Here is a 16,723-nt window from a genome sequence, read left to right on the forward strand (position 1 = left end):
AAAGAATTTTTTCTTTTACTTTATCTACTTTAACATGTTTCTCCCTAAAACAAAATTCTAAACAAAAACAAAAGATTATTATTGAGCAACGTGGTGAGTATAATTAATAACATTTATTTTATTATTGAAAATGGCTAAGAGAGTAGGTTTTAAGTGTTCTCATCACAAAAAAAAATGATAAGGTGATACATGTGTTAACTCCATTTAGCCATTTTAAAATGTACACATATTTATGTGGTACATGAAAAATATAAATATCAGTATCTTTAAAAAAATACAAAAGAGGGGCTGGGGATGTGGCTCAAGCAGTAGCGCGCTTGCCTGGCATGCATGCGGCCCGGGTTCGATCCTCAACACCACATACAAACAAAGATGTTGTGTCCCCCAAAAACTAAAAAATAAATATTAAAATTTAAAAAAAATACAGAAGATTCTGCATTTACTATCACAATATTCCACTGGAATGGAAGAAGGAATTGTATAAGCAGCATAATATTATTGAGAAACATAATTAAGATCTCTAAATTTAGTCCATTCTCTTCTCACTGAAATATTCCTTTCTCCACTTTCACTTTACATTACCAGACATAAATCCAAGTTCAAATCCAATGGGATTGAAAGAAGGCCAAAACAAAATTTAGTTTCAAATCTTAGATGATACTTTCATAGAAAAAAAAATCCTTTGTATTCAGTTCTATGAGACATAGGATCAAATCATTTCATTGTGCCAAAATTTATATATTGATGAAAATTTCTAAGCTACTATACCTGAACATGAAATAGACTGTGGAGCATTCCAACTGCCCCCTCTCCCTCAATTTATTTTTCACAGATCAGCTGTTTTGTAAATGTTTTGCATAACATTCTTCCACTCAAAATGTCCAATGGATTTCCATTGCCATTAACATAAAACCCAAACTTTTTGCCATGTACTCTCCCACCCTGTCACTTCTCTCCCACAGCCCTCCCTTGGTTCACTTTTCAAGATAAATTTGTTCCTGACTCAGAATTATTGTATTTTCCTCAGTTTCTCCCAGAACTCTCTGCCTTTAGTATTTCATATAACAGGCTCCTTCTCATCTTTCGTGTATGAGGTCAAAGTTCCACTTCTTATAGAGGCCTTCCCTGATCACCATTTCTAGCCTTTAACTCTCTACCCCACTTCCTCTCACATTACTGTTTTATTCTCTACATAGCACTTATCATGATCTGAAATTATAATTTTTCTTTTGTGTATATGTTGTGGGTTTGGATACAATCATACCTCAGTATTACAGTGGATACTTTCTGGATGCTCCCCCCTCTACAAAAATTCATGTTTGCTCACATCCTTTACCAAAAACAAAAAATTAGTGCAGTATTTGCATATAACTCACATGTTCTTCTGTACACTTTAAATTGTCTTTAGATTATTTATAATATCTAATACAATGTAAATTGCATGTAAATAGTTGTTACACTGTATTGTAGAGGAAATAATGAAAAATGTCTGTACATATTCAGTACAGATGCAACATAAGTATTTTTCCAATTATTTTCTATGTGCAGTTGTTTGAACCCAAAAATGCTGATCCCACAAGGACACAGAACCTGCAGATGCAGAGGTCTGACTGTACTTGCTTATTGTACATTGGAGCAATAATGAGTCACTTCCTTTGAATTGTTCCACAGTCTGTAAAATAGGTGCTTAATCAGTATTTATGAAATGAACTGATTAAACCGATATCCCATTTCTATAAAATTAGTAAGTAAATGAAGAAAGCCCTCTGAACAAAGACGCCAGGTTCTGAGTTTGGCACAGGGAATGAGGAGTGCCCAGCTTGGTGAAGACGAAAGGCCATTGTGAAACAATGTGGTAGTACTAACAAAGAGGCAAACATAGGGTCTCATGGTGAGAACGAGAGGCGCCTAATTGCGTTTTAAAGATGACTTTACAAAGTCATGAAATCTGAAGGATGAAGCGAAGAGGAAACGGGGGCGAGAAACATGGGAAAAAAATGTGGTGCCAAGTAGAAGGAACAGCAAGAGCGAAACGGTGCAGGAAGTGATGGGAATCTGAGGACTTTTACGCCGTTCCCTATTCCTGGAGCTCTCTCCCAGGGCAACTGGAGGACATATGAGATTGGGCTACGAATGATACCTCGCCTTACCAGCCAAGAGGTTATGAGTAAACCCAAATCTGTAACCTACTAGTCACTCATTACCGGAGAGTCCCTGATAGAGAATTTGGGTGAAGGTTTCTGTGACTTACAGGCTGGGTCCTGGAATCTCACCGCGGACCCCCCACACCCGCGGTGTGGAGTCCTGGTCGGCGGACTGAAAGCGGGGTGGGGTGGGGGTGTCGCCTTGACCACGGATTTCATTGGCCTTTCAAAGTGAAACTGATCGTTGATTGGCTGCGGAGATATCCAGCGGCTACACCCCGCCGTTGATTGGATGAGAAGAGGCCAACCTTCCACCACAGTTAGACTTTCCCTGAGTCCTGTTGCTGGGCAACCGATTTGCTTCCTCCGGCTCAGCCGACACCTTGTCACACCTGCGAAGCCTAAACCACAACTTGCTGGGACTGTCTTATGCCCACTCTCCTCATTGCCACTTCAACAGCCAACAACCCGGGTGGTCCCAGTTGCTCATCCAAATTTGTGTTGGGAGGGTGGGTTGGCGCTGCAGTAACACGCCGCAGATGAGTGAGACCCCAACTTCCCTTCTGGAAGTCTTCCTCTAGAGGAGTCAGAATAGGAAAAGAAAAGTCATTGTTATATCCCAAACTAAGAAACCGTTTATCTTGGGAATGTTCTGGGATTCTAGAAAGCGAGTGACCTCTGAGACCTAACTGAATGTAGATGGATGACCCAAAACCTCAGACAGGAGGCTCAGAGTAAACCTGAGGAGTTCGCAGTCTACCTGTGAACAGCAGCAGATCCTCTGCTGCGTTATCATGTACAGCAGAGCTTACATCTTGCTGGAAAGAGACTTAAAAGAGTTGAACCAGAACAATTTTGTGGTAAGTACTGGGGATGTGGAGGGATTTGTTTTTTCACTGGTTAATGATTTTTAAAAAGCAGTTTAATCCGTGTTTATTCTACAAATCATAATTTAATTAAACCTAATTTGCCACTATGATATTATTATTTACCAAAACTATTTCATAATACTATTTCTTAAAGATAATTATGGCTAACAATTTTAAGCATATTGTGCTAAGTAATTTATTGTGGATTTAAGCCCTGAGTATTAGGATCTATCAAGTGGTAAGTAACTAGTAGGTTCAGGGTTATGCTCATTAATTACAATACTATAAAATAAGCAGTATTTAATTTTACCTACCAGAACCTAAGTTTTTAAAAGATTCCAAAATGATTTGGCCCAATCTGATTCCAAACACCTTACTCTTACCCTTGTGTTCTAGTACTTACTGTCTAATGCATTTTTACCAGCATAACACACCAATACGTTTATCTTATAATTTTATCTCAGAGGAATGCAATATCTTTGCCCTACTTTGCCACCAATGAATTGTTGGAATGGGTGTTGTCCCAATTTATGAAGAACGTGAAGTGGATGATAAGAGGAAAGAGGTGTGCTTAAGAAAAAGTCTAGAAAGAAAGTCATTCTTAAAAGGAAGATAGAGAATGCTACCAACAGTTGCACTGTTATTTCCAGTTCAGTGTGGTCTGTTTTCACCATGCTATAAAAGTAAAAAGCCCTCACTGAAGATATTAGGAACAGTTTATCAACAAACATCCCAGAGGCATAGACTTAGATTTCATATTGTTTCTGCTCATTGTGAACTTTCTGGTTCTCTAGCAAAGAGAACTCAGTGAAGGGATATATAAACACAGATAATATAGATAAGAGAGAAGGGCTGGGCTGGGGTTGTGGCTCAGTGGTGGAGTGCTTGCCTAATACAGTGAAGCAGTGGATTCCATACTTAGTACCATATAAAAAATAAAATAAAGGTTTAAAAAGTGCAAAGCAGAAATCAGAGAGAGAGAGAGAGAGAGGGAGAGAGAGATGCTGTTCATCCAGGCAAACACCTAACAAACATGTTTGTTCAGAAATATTTATTGAATTATTTAAGTGTATTCCTCAACATAATTGATTGGTAGGTTTTCTATTAAACACATTCTGGGCTCTTCATTGGAACAATACTTCAAGTAGAGGAAAAAATGTTTTTATATATAATTGTGATATTGGACTTTTTCTTAAAGAAAACATTCCTACTTTATGCCTTCCGTATAGCATCCATATATCTTTAAAAAGCTTTGAAGAAACATGGGCTTTCCAACTATTTCATACTTTTCAAATTTGAATCTTAAATTGGCTATTGACACAGACACTGTATAAAACACAAACACCAATCTTGATCTTCTAGTTTCCCTTGTGATTTTTAATTTTACTATTGCATGAGTTCCCTAGAATCTACCTTAGCTTCAATGCAATAAGGCATATAAAACATCCCCAGATCAACCGATAAATAAACTTGTCAACCAATAAATAAATAAATAAAAACTTTTAGAGTTTTTGGAATTCAATATAACCTGACATCTGATTTTCAAAACTGCAATTAATAATCTTTTGTCTGCTTCTGTATTGTTTTTTTAAAGGGTATTACTGCTTTTCCTATAACTGATGATATGCTGAAATGGCAAGCTGAAATTGAAGGTCTACAGAATTCAAGTTTGCATGGTTTGTGTTTTCAAAATCTGCTTTAAAATTTTTTATATCATGAATAGTCTTGTATCCTTTGTGTGTGTGTGTGTGTGTGTGTGTGTGTGTGTGTATATATATATATAGTTATATTAATTTTCTGAAATTCTTTATATGTTTGAATTATACCAATTCACTAGAATTCTAAAATATTCACATTATTTGCAATATAGAAATGGTTTTGCTATTTTTAAACATAGATTGAAATTCTAGATTTTTTTTCCTTTATGCCAGATCTTTTTATTTTGATGCTGAACATTGAACCCAGGGCCTCCTTCATGCTATGCAAGTATTCTAACACTGAGCCACACCCTGGTCCCAATGTTATCACATTTTTAAAAAGCAAACACAATAAAGCATATTAATTAAGAATATCTTCTAATGGTCTTTCAGAAGATCAGAGAATATCTATTAAAATTCCTATTGACTTTCAAAATCCCAGTTTCTTCTCATTTTACCCACTATGATTTTCCCCTAAATTTCCATAGCAAATTATTAAGAAGACTGACTGGATCACTGTAAACTTTAATGACCATGTGTTCTTTCAATCATGAGTTAGCAAGACAGATTCCTTGAGTGAGGCAGGGGAGATAAGCTGATAATTATAGTAAAATATAATTTGTACTACTAAGAATTTTGAACAGAATGCCTAAGAGGGAGTGATTGGTGAATTATGCCTGGGAGAATCAGGAATGTCTTTCCAAAGAAGTGACATTTGAGTTGAATCCTGAAGAATGTTTAAGAGTTTGTCAGGTTCAGAAGAGGGAAAGAAATTCAGGCAATCAGCACAGCAAAGCTGCAATTGAAAGCAAGAAAGGGTGCAGCAGGTTCTGGTGACTTTAGCTTTAGGGGAACAGAGGTGGTGGATACAAAGGACTGATGGGAAAGAGGCTGCAAACTAGCACAATTAGGTTGTGAAAAATGTTATAATACCCAAGGGGCTCTATGCACCATGAAGCAATTGACTTAAGCAAACCATCAGGAGAGACTCCAATGTTAATCAGATTGGAGTTCACCCGCACAAAGTGGCACTTCAATAAAATCGTTTATTTCTACATCATAGGATTTGTTTTACAACTGACAATAGAATTTACATCGGAGTACAACCTTGCCCCTCCAGTTGTGAAATTTACAACAATTCCTTTTCATCCAAATGGTAAGGACTAAACTGAGATTTTTTTTTAAATTATCAGGGGCTCTGTATCTATAATACTTATTCTTTATTAATGTTTAATATAATTATGTTTCTTTTTAATAACTTGAATATGATTATGTGTTTGTTGGGGAAACTGTGAAATTGAAGAAAAAAATTATGATCACCTCGAATCCTAATGCAAAGAGATATTACTTTTAATATGTTGCCGAATTTACTTTCTCTTTTATGTATATATATTTTTTCTACATAGTTGAGGTATTATATATAGTTTTGAATCCAAGGATGCCAAACTTATACATGCAGAGGACCTACTGTAACCTAAATGCCCCTTATTACAGGAATTCTTAAGTGAAAAATCCCTTGTGATATCTTTTACCTTTAAACAAATCAAGGAAGATCTATGAAAGCTAGAATCTTGTTCATTGTTATATCCCTAGAATCTTCCTTGTTTGGTATTTAGGTGCTCAAATATTTTTTGATAAATATTTATGTCTGGAAATATATTAACAGTTCACTGTTACATAAAAAGCCATTTTGAGCAACAAAATGTAAAATATAATTACATTTAATAAATACACACACATGTGCATATGTATATGTGTATGTAGCTTTTATGGACCAACTGGTAATAACAGAAAAGTGGAATTGGTAGACAGGGGAACATTTGTATTTTACTTTATATTCTCTTATGTACTTTACCCCCCAGTACATTATTATTATTTTTGTAATTGAAATCTATTTTTGAAATTCATAATGTAAAATTGTGCCATATTTGGTTTAATATTTAGGACATTAATGGGTTAAATTTAATAGGATGTATTCTTATCCCCTAGGCCTCACTCCTCACATGGAGTAGAGGGAATTTCTGTCTCTAGAAGGGAAAAATATGGGAAAGCCTGTGATTGTTTTTTCCTCCCCTACTCTTCCCAAGAGAAGTCACTTACCTGTCTGTGGAGGTGAGGGAAGGAATTGATCACCTGTGGCCCAGCACTTTCTCAACACTCTTTCTTTCCAACTATCCTGACCTTGGAATGGGTACAGTCTGTTCCTCCAAGCAGGAAACTTAAGCAGGCTGTTAGTTTGGTGGGTAAGTTCAAATCAGAGAGACTTTTGTGGAGCCAATTAAAGCCATTGATCAAGTGTATCTTCCATTTCAGTCTCACATATAGCAAAGCTGATGTTAACTTCCTTCTTTTAACATCTTCGTCTGTTTCATACTTTTATGTGAACTTAAGAAAAGAGGAAGGTTATATATTAGACCTCCAGTCCAGAAAAATAGTTATGTATAGTTTTATATAATTATCTTATATTTATATAATTTATATAATTATCTTATATTTTATATAATATATATATATATGCAAATTGTCTTTCAATGTAATCTGCATTCCCACCAGGAAATGTATATCAAGTTCTATTTAGCACCGTTCAGTTCTGAGCATAGAAACTTTGGAGAAAATTTTGCCTAATTGATAAGAATCTTGCTATTATTCTTTAAATTATTACTATTATTTTCTTTACATTGTTGGCATTCAACCAATGTGTCATACATGCTAGATTGCTATTACTCTAATAAACACTTCTTTGAATACTTGTGAAGTAAACAGTTTTTTCACTTTTGTGATTATATTTCTAATTTGATGACTTATTTGACATAATTTACAATATCATCATTAGGTCACAGATGTTGCAAATATTCCTAATTTGTCACTAATTTTAATTTTGTTCATGCTGTTTTCTTTTTACATCTAAGATTAAACTTTTTTATGTAATCAGATCTATTAATTTTGTTATTTGTGGTTTTTGCTATTATCTTTAAGTTTAATGAGCTTTTGGCAAAACAAAATCTAGTAATTATTTTAATTTTCTTCTAGTTATTCTATACTTTCATTTTTCATATTTGGCTCTATTCTATTTTTTTCTTTAAACACTGAATTAGTTAATTAGCTGTGTGAGGACATAAGTCAATGTTTGGTATCTTTCCAATCTAATATAACAGAATGGAGGGAAGTTCCATCCCATCCAACATGTGGATTTCATTTCTGTTCTAGGCATTTTGATATTTATAAGTTTCAAAGGATAATATTATTATATATCAACATCAATGTATTATTTTAATACAGTAGACCCATACACTGGTCAGCCCTGTATAGATTTTTTGGACAACCCCAAGATGTGGAATACAGGCTATACATTGAGCAGTATCTTACTTGCCCTACAGGTAAGAATAGATTTATTATAATGCCTTCTTTAATACCCCATTTATTCAAAACACAAGGATCAAAATGTACAATGAATATTTAAATGTTTAAAGAATTTGAGAAAGCTTATGTAAATCAACATTCTATATCTAGACACAAAGTGGAACTTAAGTTATAAAGATTTTTATTTTAATTTGAAATTGTAGTTAAGGGCCTTTACAACCAGAGAATACACATTTTATAATAGAAGAAAATAATGGTGTGGATGGTTCCAATTGTGGAAATATAGTCTTAGGTTTTCTTTTGGCTCTTAACTTTATTTCCTAATACAAAACAGGCCTTTTAAATCTTTCCTCATTCATGAACCTTGCCTTCTTCAGAAGAGGTGAATCACATGACTGTAACTTAAAATGCTTTATTTTATCCTGTGTTCTGACAGTGCTGGCTAGTTTCTCTTATAAATGTTCATATCAAACCCAGCAAATAATTAAACCAGGAATTATCTCCTCTCCTCATATAGGAGCCTGTTTCCCAAGTGCCACCACCTTTATGCCCTGGACCCATGGTCCCTAGAAGCATACCTCTGTCTTATGTTATTCCTGACCCTTAAAAGCCCTCCTCTCTCATCTGATGCTAAAATTATTTCCATGACATTTGTTTTGACTACTTGGATCAGGCTTAGCGCTATTCTATCTAGGGACTTACTTATCATTAATAATATCTGGAGATAAACTATTAACTTTTGATTATCTGAAATACTTGGAGAACGAAGGAGTTTGACTTAATTGAATTTTCTCAACAGAATTATAATACAAATCCCATTTCTCCTGCTTATTTTTTTAAATGAGTAAAATAATAGTTAATTTTCCTATCTAGTCATCTTAGTACACTGAATGAATAAAGTGTAATCTTTTAAAAAGATTTCATGTCCAATTCAATCATTATTTTATTCTACAAATATGTATTAAGCCTCTACTTGTATGAGGCTGATTCTGGGAAAAGAGACATCTGAGCAAAAATTTCAAGGAACTGAGTGAATGTGCTATTCAGGTATCTGGGGTTGAACTTTTGGACCCCTTTAAACTGAGATATATTCCTTTCTCTTCCATCTGAAATACAGTCTGTCATAAGAATAATAAAGTTGAATGTTCCCAAAATGTAATGAGTGATGGAAAACTGGAATGAACTGGTGAAAATTTTGAATTGAAGAATAATGTAATGAAAGGAAAATTGGTGTTCTAAGATTGCTTGCCTTCAAATCCTGTTTTTTCTACTTGATATCCTTGCACTGTTGGATAAATTTGTCTCTCCATACCTCAATTTCTTTATCCACAAGAAAGGTGGTTATTTGGGCTGGGGCTGTAGCTCAATGGCAGAGCACTAGCATTGTGTGAGGCACTGGGTTCGATCCTCAGCACCACATAAAATAAATAAATAAAATAAAGGCATGCCGTCCATCTATAACTAAGAAAACATTAAAATAAATAAAGAAAGGCAGTTATTAGTAGCTATATCATGTGACTTGTGAGGTTAAATTAATGAGTACATGTGAAAATAATTGGAACTGTGCCTGCTCCAAGAGCACAACAGGTGATAGTAAATATCATGATTATTTTTACTATTAAACAGTCAAGCAAAGTGACCATAGGGTGTTGCCAAATATATCCAGAAAAACCAGTAGATAATACAGTTACTCATCTTTTTTTTTAATATATTCATAAAACAAGTATATCACATCACAGAAGATTGATAATATAAAGGAAAAGAAAACAAAATCACTGATAATCATAAAGGAAAATCCTAGCTCTATTGTTATTAGTTTTTGTCCCCTGGGAGCTTTTTTTAAATTTGAGATTACCACATAACTAATTTAAAGGTTAGATCTTTTTTTTTCTTTTTTTGCCATTTTAGCAGGATGTTTGATTTATACATTTTAAAATACACTTATATACCAGTTCTTAAAAATCATTAAATATACATAATAGCTTGTGTATACATGAGGTGAATAGGTCTTGGGCCTAGTGGTTAATAAGCAGACTACTGAATAAACTTTTCCAGCTGTGCTTCTCTGAGTAAGATTAGCTCTCCAGCCAAAGACCAAAAGTTTGCCCTTTGAAGAGAAGTTTCATCTGCTTCCCACCCACTTTGAAAGGTATATTGAGAGCCACAGCCAAAGGGGCCCCAGCAAACTTCCAGCTGCCAGTTGATGATTGGCTCACAGCGGTCCCAGCAAACTTCTAGCTGCCAACTGATTGGCTCCTCTGTGGTGATGCTCATTAGGCTGTTTCCCCTCCTTTCAGACCACGAAGCTGCTCATTGGGGGACTGTTTTTGGCTCCGCCCACATGACCCTGCCAATCAGCCTGAAGAGCAGGAGGGGGGGCGGTGAGAGGCTTGTGGGAAGCCGTGGCAGTTGGGCTCTGAGGGATTTCCTGAAGAGCTCCTGTGGGGTGGCCTGTGTGTTCTAAAAATAAAGTTCGTTTCTGCTGGATAAGTGGCTCCTGAATTGTGCCCAGCCAGACTGCGGCAAAGGTATATTACGATCTACATTGAATCCTTATTTTGGTGATTTAATATTCTTGGAAATATGGCTTAAATGTGTTTTCCAAACAGGAAAACTCAAGTAACGGCAGACAATGCTAGTTGCTTTGGAAATCACAGATGTCAAATGATTGCTTTCATTAGTGAAAGATTGCCATAATTTCCATAACTTTTAAGCCACCATGATTGACTTTGTTCTGCATCTACAAATAAGTATTATATGAGTAATGCATAATTTGTAGTAGTTTTAATTATATTTTATTATAGAGTTTGCATGTCACATAATGTTCAAAATGCTGAATTATTGAATAAATACTTGCAGTTTGAGGTAAGGTAATTTTGAGGTGCCAGATAAACAAATCATGGTCTAGCAGAACTATTCGTTTCTAATTCCCACTGATCTCATTTGGTCGAGGGCACAGATACTGCAGTAAGCAAAATTTTTAAAGAGTTCCCCCTGAGACTGCCATCCTCCAGTTATTCAAACACTAGACTAAGTACTACTGTGAAAGCACTTGCAGAGGGAATTATGGGTACTAATCAGTTGATATGATAATAGGAAAGTTGTCCTGGATTATGCAGATGGACCAAAGTAATCATGAGCCCTCAGCAATAGAAGAAGAAGGCAGAAGAGTCAAAGAAAGGCAGTGGAAGGAGAGGGGATGTGGGCAAAGGGAATGTAAGAGAGATTCCAAGCAAAAGAAAATTTGTCATTCCATTGTGTTCTCAGATCCTCAGAGTTCACTGCAGAGACTGGAGATAGGTCTCTAGGAGTTGAGGGTGGCTCCCAGGTAACAGCCAGTAAAAATAAATAAAATCCAGAAAGGAACTGAATTCATTTCACCCTCTGAGTGAGCTTAGAAGAGATTCTTCCCAGAATCATCTGATAAGAGGCCCAGCAATCACTTTGATTTCAATCTTGTTAAATCCAAAGTGAAATCAGCCCAGCCAGAAATGTGAGATAATAAATTTGTGCTGTTTTAAAGCTGCTAAATTTGTGGTAACTATTACAGCAATAATAGAAAACTACTAGAGATATGGTCTGAACCATGACCTGGAGGGATATTGACGTGTGAGCAAGCACAAATGTGCTTGTTTATCCATGTATCTAATGTGATCTTGTGTTAAAATGTGTTAACCCATGTACAGAGATGTTTCAGTATTCCTTAATGTTTATTTCCATTTACGCATAAATCCAATTTAAATTTATACGACAGAAAGAAATGTTATAGGAAAGAACTTTTAACTCGCTCTGATCCTAGTTTAAACCAAGATAGATCAAGAGTTTCTTCAGAGTACAGATTCTGTTGTGCTATCTTTATATTGATCTTTAGGTCTATACAGATATGCTTGTTGAGAGCTGTATGTATTTGTCTTTTTGTGCAGAGAAAAAGTTTACTTTAAAAACTCACATACATTGTGTGTTTTCTTTGAGGTTATGCTTTCTTACCCAGTGCTGGAAAACCCAGTGAACATGCAAGCGGCCCAAATGCTGATTAAAGATGAATATATGTATAGAAAAATAATTCGAAAGCTCTTCCAGGAACCATTACAATGTAAGGAAGACTTGTTATTTGGCAACTATCATTTATACAACAAGCATTTATAGCGAATAAATGATCTAACAAATAATTGTTTTATAAGGGAATATTTGAATATTATAGAGGGGCCTATTTACTCCATTTTCAGTAATGAAATGATACTAAGATCTCTTCTATTATAATTTTTTGTCTAGCTAATCAGTGATCCTTTTTAAAAAATCAGTGTCTTTACATGTTATGGAAGCAGATTCTTCCCAGAATCATCTGATAAGGTCATAAGAATGGATGGTACCTACCCATCATAATATGATATCTTTTTACTCATATCTGTAATGGATATTTCCCAGACTTTACCTGCAGTACCCTAGATGTTTTTCAAGTGAGAGTACTTTCCTCTTGATTAACAAAACACTCAGCATTTTCTTCTGGAGCGTTCCCTCCCAGGTATTCCTTCTAATAGGCTCGTGGAATTGACACCTGAAGCTCTCCAAAATCTGCATGAATGTCCAGTTTTTTTCTGATACCCTGGTATCCTCCCTGTGACCCTTGACTTTGGCTCTGTTGCTCCTGTGCTTTCTTTCCAGTTAGCAGAACCCGGAGGGCTTTCCCCACAGGTGAGAACTGTTCTTCCCTTTGAATCTCTGTCCCTCCTCCTAGTAAGTAGGGCACAACTACTTTGCATAGCAGCTGGTATCATTACCTCCCCAGCCACTGGGCTTTGACCTTTACTGGTGTTTATTCTCTCTTATTTCTATTGTCTCTTTTCCAGTCCCATTCTAAGACTCCCATCCCTGTCCCTAGTCCATTAGCTAGGTCTGCACAATTGTGGCCAAGTTCAACTCCTTGTCTTCTATAGGAATTTTGGGTCTGATGCTAATTAAACTATCGATCAGGCATCTTTCCCAGTATCTCCAAATATGTCTTGGTTTTCTCAGAATTTTTCAAACATTCCCTGACATTTTTTAGTTTGATCCGTACACAGAGAGCTGTACTGCTTCATTGGGACCACATTTCTGAATCTGCCAGTGTTCTGTAACATTCACTGCTGTATCCTCTGGAGAATAGTCCTGGCTTTCAGTAAATATTTGTGGGATGAATAAAGAAATGATATATACCACATAACCTTCCACTGAGGCCGACAGTACTAGCATTACAAAGAAACATTCTATATAACAAAGTTATATCAATATTTCTGGTGAGTGACTATTTTCAAAACTGGTTCTAAAGAATTTTCTGCAATAAATGATTTTGCACAATAGATTTTGGGTTTTCCCTGCAGAAAGAAAAAAGAAGATACCTGATGGAGGTCAGTCCTTTCTTTTGTCCTTCATAGGTAGACATCAGCCTTTATGTCTTTCACTTCTCCAACTTTGCCAGCACGCCTTCCAGAAAAGCTGCTCACATTACCACACTACCCAGGAGATGAGTGACAAACCAAATAGTTTGGAAGCTTTCACTTAATTATGTATGTTGGTGAAATGTATGGAAATACAATGGAGTGTTTAAGTATCAACTTGCCTGCCATCTTGGCTGGGCCAGGAATGGTAGTATGGGATGCCAGGAAGAGAAAATTGTCCACAGCTTCATAGAGAAAGAGTGTCCTAATACAGTAGAGACAGTGGCTATGCATCAGGAATGAGGAAGTGGCAGACACTTGTTCACTCTAAATTAGATAGTAGTATGTCTATGTTGAAAACTGCATCCCATAAGAATTAATTACTTTAACCTCTGGGGAAATGGTCTACTAGAATATTAGTAGAATCCTTTCTCATGTTACATATTTAAAATATCAGTACAGAGATCTAGGGAAAGCATAGGAAGAACTATTGTCACAGTTTTAAATGACACAAAACTGGAACAGATAGTTAATTGTGTAAACAAGAAACAAGATGCAGCTAATTGTGTTATCCTGATAGTCATTAATTATAGAGCAGAACTCTATCCTGAGAGCCTGGTGTAGTGTCTGACAGGAGTTATTGCATAAAAATTTTGTAGAATGAGTGAGAAAAAAAAAAGGCATGAACTTAGATCCAGATTTTACTTCATCGTTTATTTAGTACTTTCAAACACATGTAATCATCTGATCCTCACAGTCTCTTCCTCAGTGAGGAATTCAAGGATGACTTGATTAACCTAAGGCTACGTAGAGCAAGCTGCAGAGTCAGGGCTTCAGCCTGGGCCTTCCCACTTTCCCGTTGCTTCCAAGTTTAATGGAACAAATGTAAAATCACTCATTTAGGGTCAAAAAAATTAAAATTTGCCAGTACAGATGGAAGACTGACTTGATAGAAGAACTTAATTCTATGAAAAAGTTCTTGTGGGGAGATATTTGCTTAATGTAAACCCGTAGTAGAAAAGTATCCTCTCACTAAGTATTTGTTACATAATCATTTTATCCTACTTTGATTTGGTGGTCCTTATGTAGATTACTTATATGCTCAATTATAACATCATGGTTTTTGCTGCTGAAGAAAATGTGTATGTTTAGCCAATGGAAGAAAGAAAATCAAAGGCAATGATAAAAGCTGTTTTCAAATTTTTGAAGAGAAATACAGAAAAAGAGATTTCTTCTATGTTGCTCCGAAATCTGAAGTAGGACTTCATTGAAGTTAGAAGTCTGTCATATTTCCTATCCCTTCTAAATTGTAATCACTGAAGTCCAGAATTTACAGGTTTGGCCCAGCCCCATGTCAAAATATATCTGGAATACAATGGGGATTTTTTTTCCCCTCCTAAGTATCTGGAATAAATTGTGTTATCCTAAGCTATTTGATATGCAGATGCAAATTCCTCTCATTCCCCAAACTCTTTCCTGACATCTGCATAGCTAGTTAGGTCTTTGCCTTGACAAGAATATACTAAGCTCTGAGCTCAGACCCAATGGGTGGTGGCCCAGTGACCTTCCCATGTTCAGATAGCCTCATTTCCTTTAGTCATATCCTTGTCTCCCTTAGAGTGTTCATATACCCCTAACTACCTGGCATAGTCCTAGTGCAATGATTTCTAGTACTCCTTTTTCCTTGCAGTATGCACTTTGCACAATAAGTTATATAGCCAGTTGGGTGCCTAACTGATCTTTCCTAGAAGTAAATGCCATTATAGTTGCCGATCCTTAATGGTAAATTCCATCAGCTCCCAGCTAGCTGAACATGAAGAAGAATTCTCTTAACAATTCAAGTAACTTAAAATAGTGGGCAAGGTCAGATTGACAGATCCCCTATCACTAATGCTTTTCTTTTATAACTGGTGTTTATTTAGTAGTTACATGACTGTTTCTCAGGGGCATTATCAAAGAAGTTCTTACTTGGTTTTAAGAGTTGAGCATGGAGGCCTTTCAAGTACCTTCGGACTTATACTTTACTCAGGTTACAAAAACTTGGAGAGGGAAGGTCTGTAAGGAGAGAATGCATGGCAACTTTGCCTTCTAGATTCTGAGTATTGTTTCTTCCCAATTTGTTACAAAAGAATTTATTTGCCCTCTATGGATTTTTATAAATTTGTTCTTGTGAATTGTGATTTGTGTGTGCTTATATGGTCAAATGGCTATTTGTTTTCTGTTTGCCATGGTTGTTTTGCTATTTTAAAACATAAGGTTTAGGGCTGGGGCTGTAGCTTAGTGGCAGAGCACTTGCCTTGCACATGTGAGGCACTGGGTTCAATCCTTAGCACCATATAAAAATAAACAAATAAAATAAGGTATGCTGTCCATCTACAACTACAAAATTTTTTTTTTAAAAAACATAAGGTTTAAAGAATTTTAAAAATCTTTGGTTGAAGGAAAATATGAGGGTAAACTGAATAATGGTAGCTAAACCTGAGATTTTTTTTTCTTAGCCAGGTATATTCCTATAGCTTTTGACAAATAAAGAAAATCATCTTAATAAGTTTCAGACACTTGTCTAAGTAACCTGCAATGCAATAACTAGCAGATGAGTCAATACTAGGATAAAGGGAATTATAGAAATATTATGGAGAATATAATACTTTAATTTACATTAAACTTTTAAGAACCTAATAATTATGCAAATAAATTCTGATCTGCTTATGGCTAGGAAAACGTTGTGATGAGCATTTGATTCTTTTCCAGCTCAAACTCCAAATTATTTCACTATTTTTTTAAAATCTTTTTTTTTAAAGAGAGAGTGTGAGAGAGAGAGAGAGAATTTTTTTTTAATATTTATTTTTTAGTTATCGGCAGACACAACATCTTTGTATGTGGTGCTGAGGATTGAACCTGGGCTGCACGCATGCCAGGCGAGCTTGCTACGGCTTGAGCCACATCCCCAGCCCCCCTTAAAATCTTCTTAACAAGGGAATTTTAAAGAAAATTGCCTCTACAAATGAGGCGAGTACTTCCAGCCATGCTTGATTATTTATCCTTTTTTCTAAAAAATTTAGTTTGTTTCTCCATGATTATCTTTCCCCTTGCCCTCTGTCTTTACCGAGGCACTTCCCACTTATGGTTTTGGTTATTGTTTTTCATTTCTTCCTCGTATAGTGTTTTGCTCAAAATGCTTTGCAATGCTGGGTTTCTGGCTGCAAATTCTTTTAACTTTTGTTTATCATGAAAGATTT

General features: G+C 35.7%; 1 protein-coding gene across 9 annotated transcripts in view; it reads left to right on the top strand.

Annotated features, from left to right (window-relative positions):
* Positions 1-1,781: 1,781 nt before the first annotated feature.
* Positions 1,782-16,723, top strand: part of Ube2u (ubiquitin conjugating enzyme E2 U) — a 79,224-nt gene continuing 64,282 nt past the window's right edge. For 2 of the 9 annotated variants that reach the window (XM_040288779.2, XM_040288781.2), the window contains exons 1-5: positions 1,782-3,004; positions 4,608-4,689; positions 5,774-5,866; positions 7,990-8,087; positions 12,043-12,163. In XM_040288779.2, the coding sequence (XP_040144713.1) occupies positions 2,939-3,004; positions 4,608-4,689; positions 5,774-5,866; positions 7,990-8,087; positions 12,043-12,163 (460 nt within the window). In that variant the 5' untranslated portion in view covers positions 1,782-2,938. The remainder of the gene's footprint in view (positions 3,005-4,607; positions 4,690-5,773; positions 5,867-7,989; positions 8,088-12,042; positions 12,164-16,723) is intronic. The other 7 variants (XR_005735227.2, XM_078026404.1, XR_005735226.2 and 4 more) reach the window with 7 other exon arrangements.

Source organism: Ictidomys tridecemlineatus, chromosome 11, assembly GCF_052094955.1.
Source record: "Ictidomys tridecemlineatus isolate mIctTri1 chromosome 11, mIctTri1.hap1, whole genome shotgun sequence".
NCBI lineage: Eukaryota > Metazoa > Chordata > Mammalia > Rodentia > Sciuridae > Ictidomys > Ictidomys tridecemlineatus.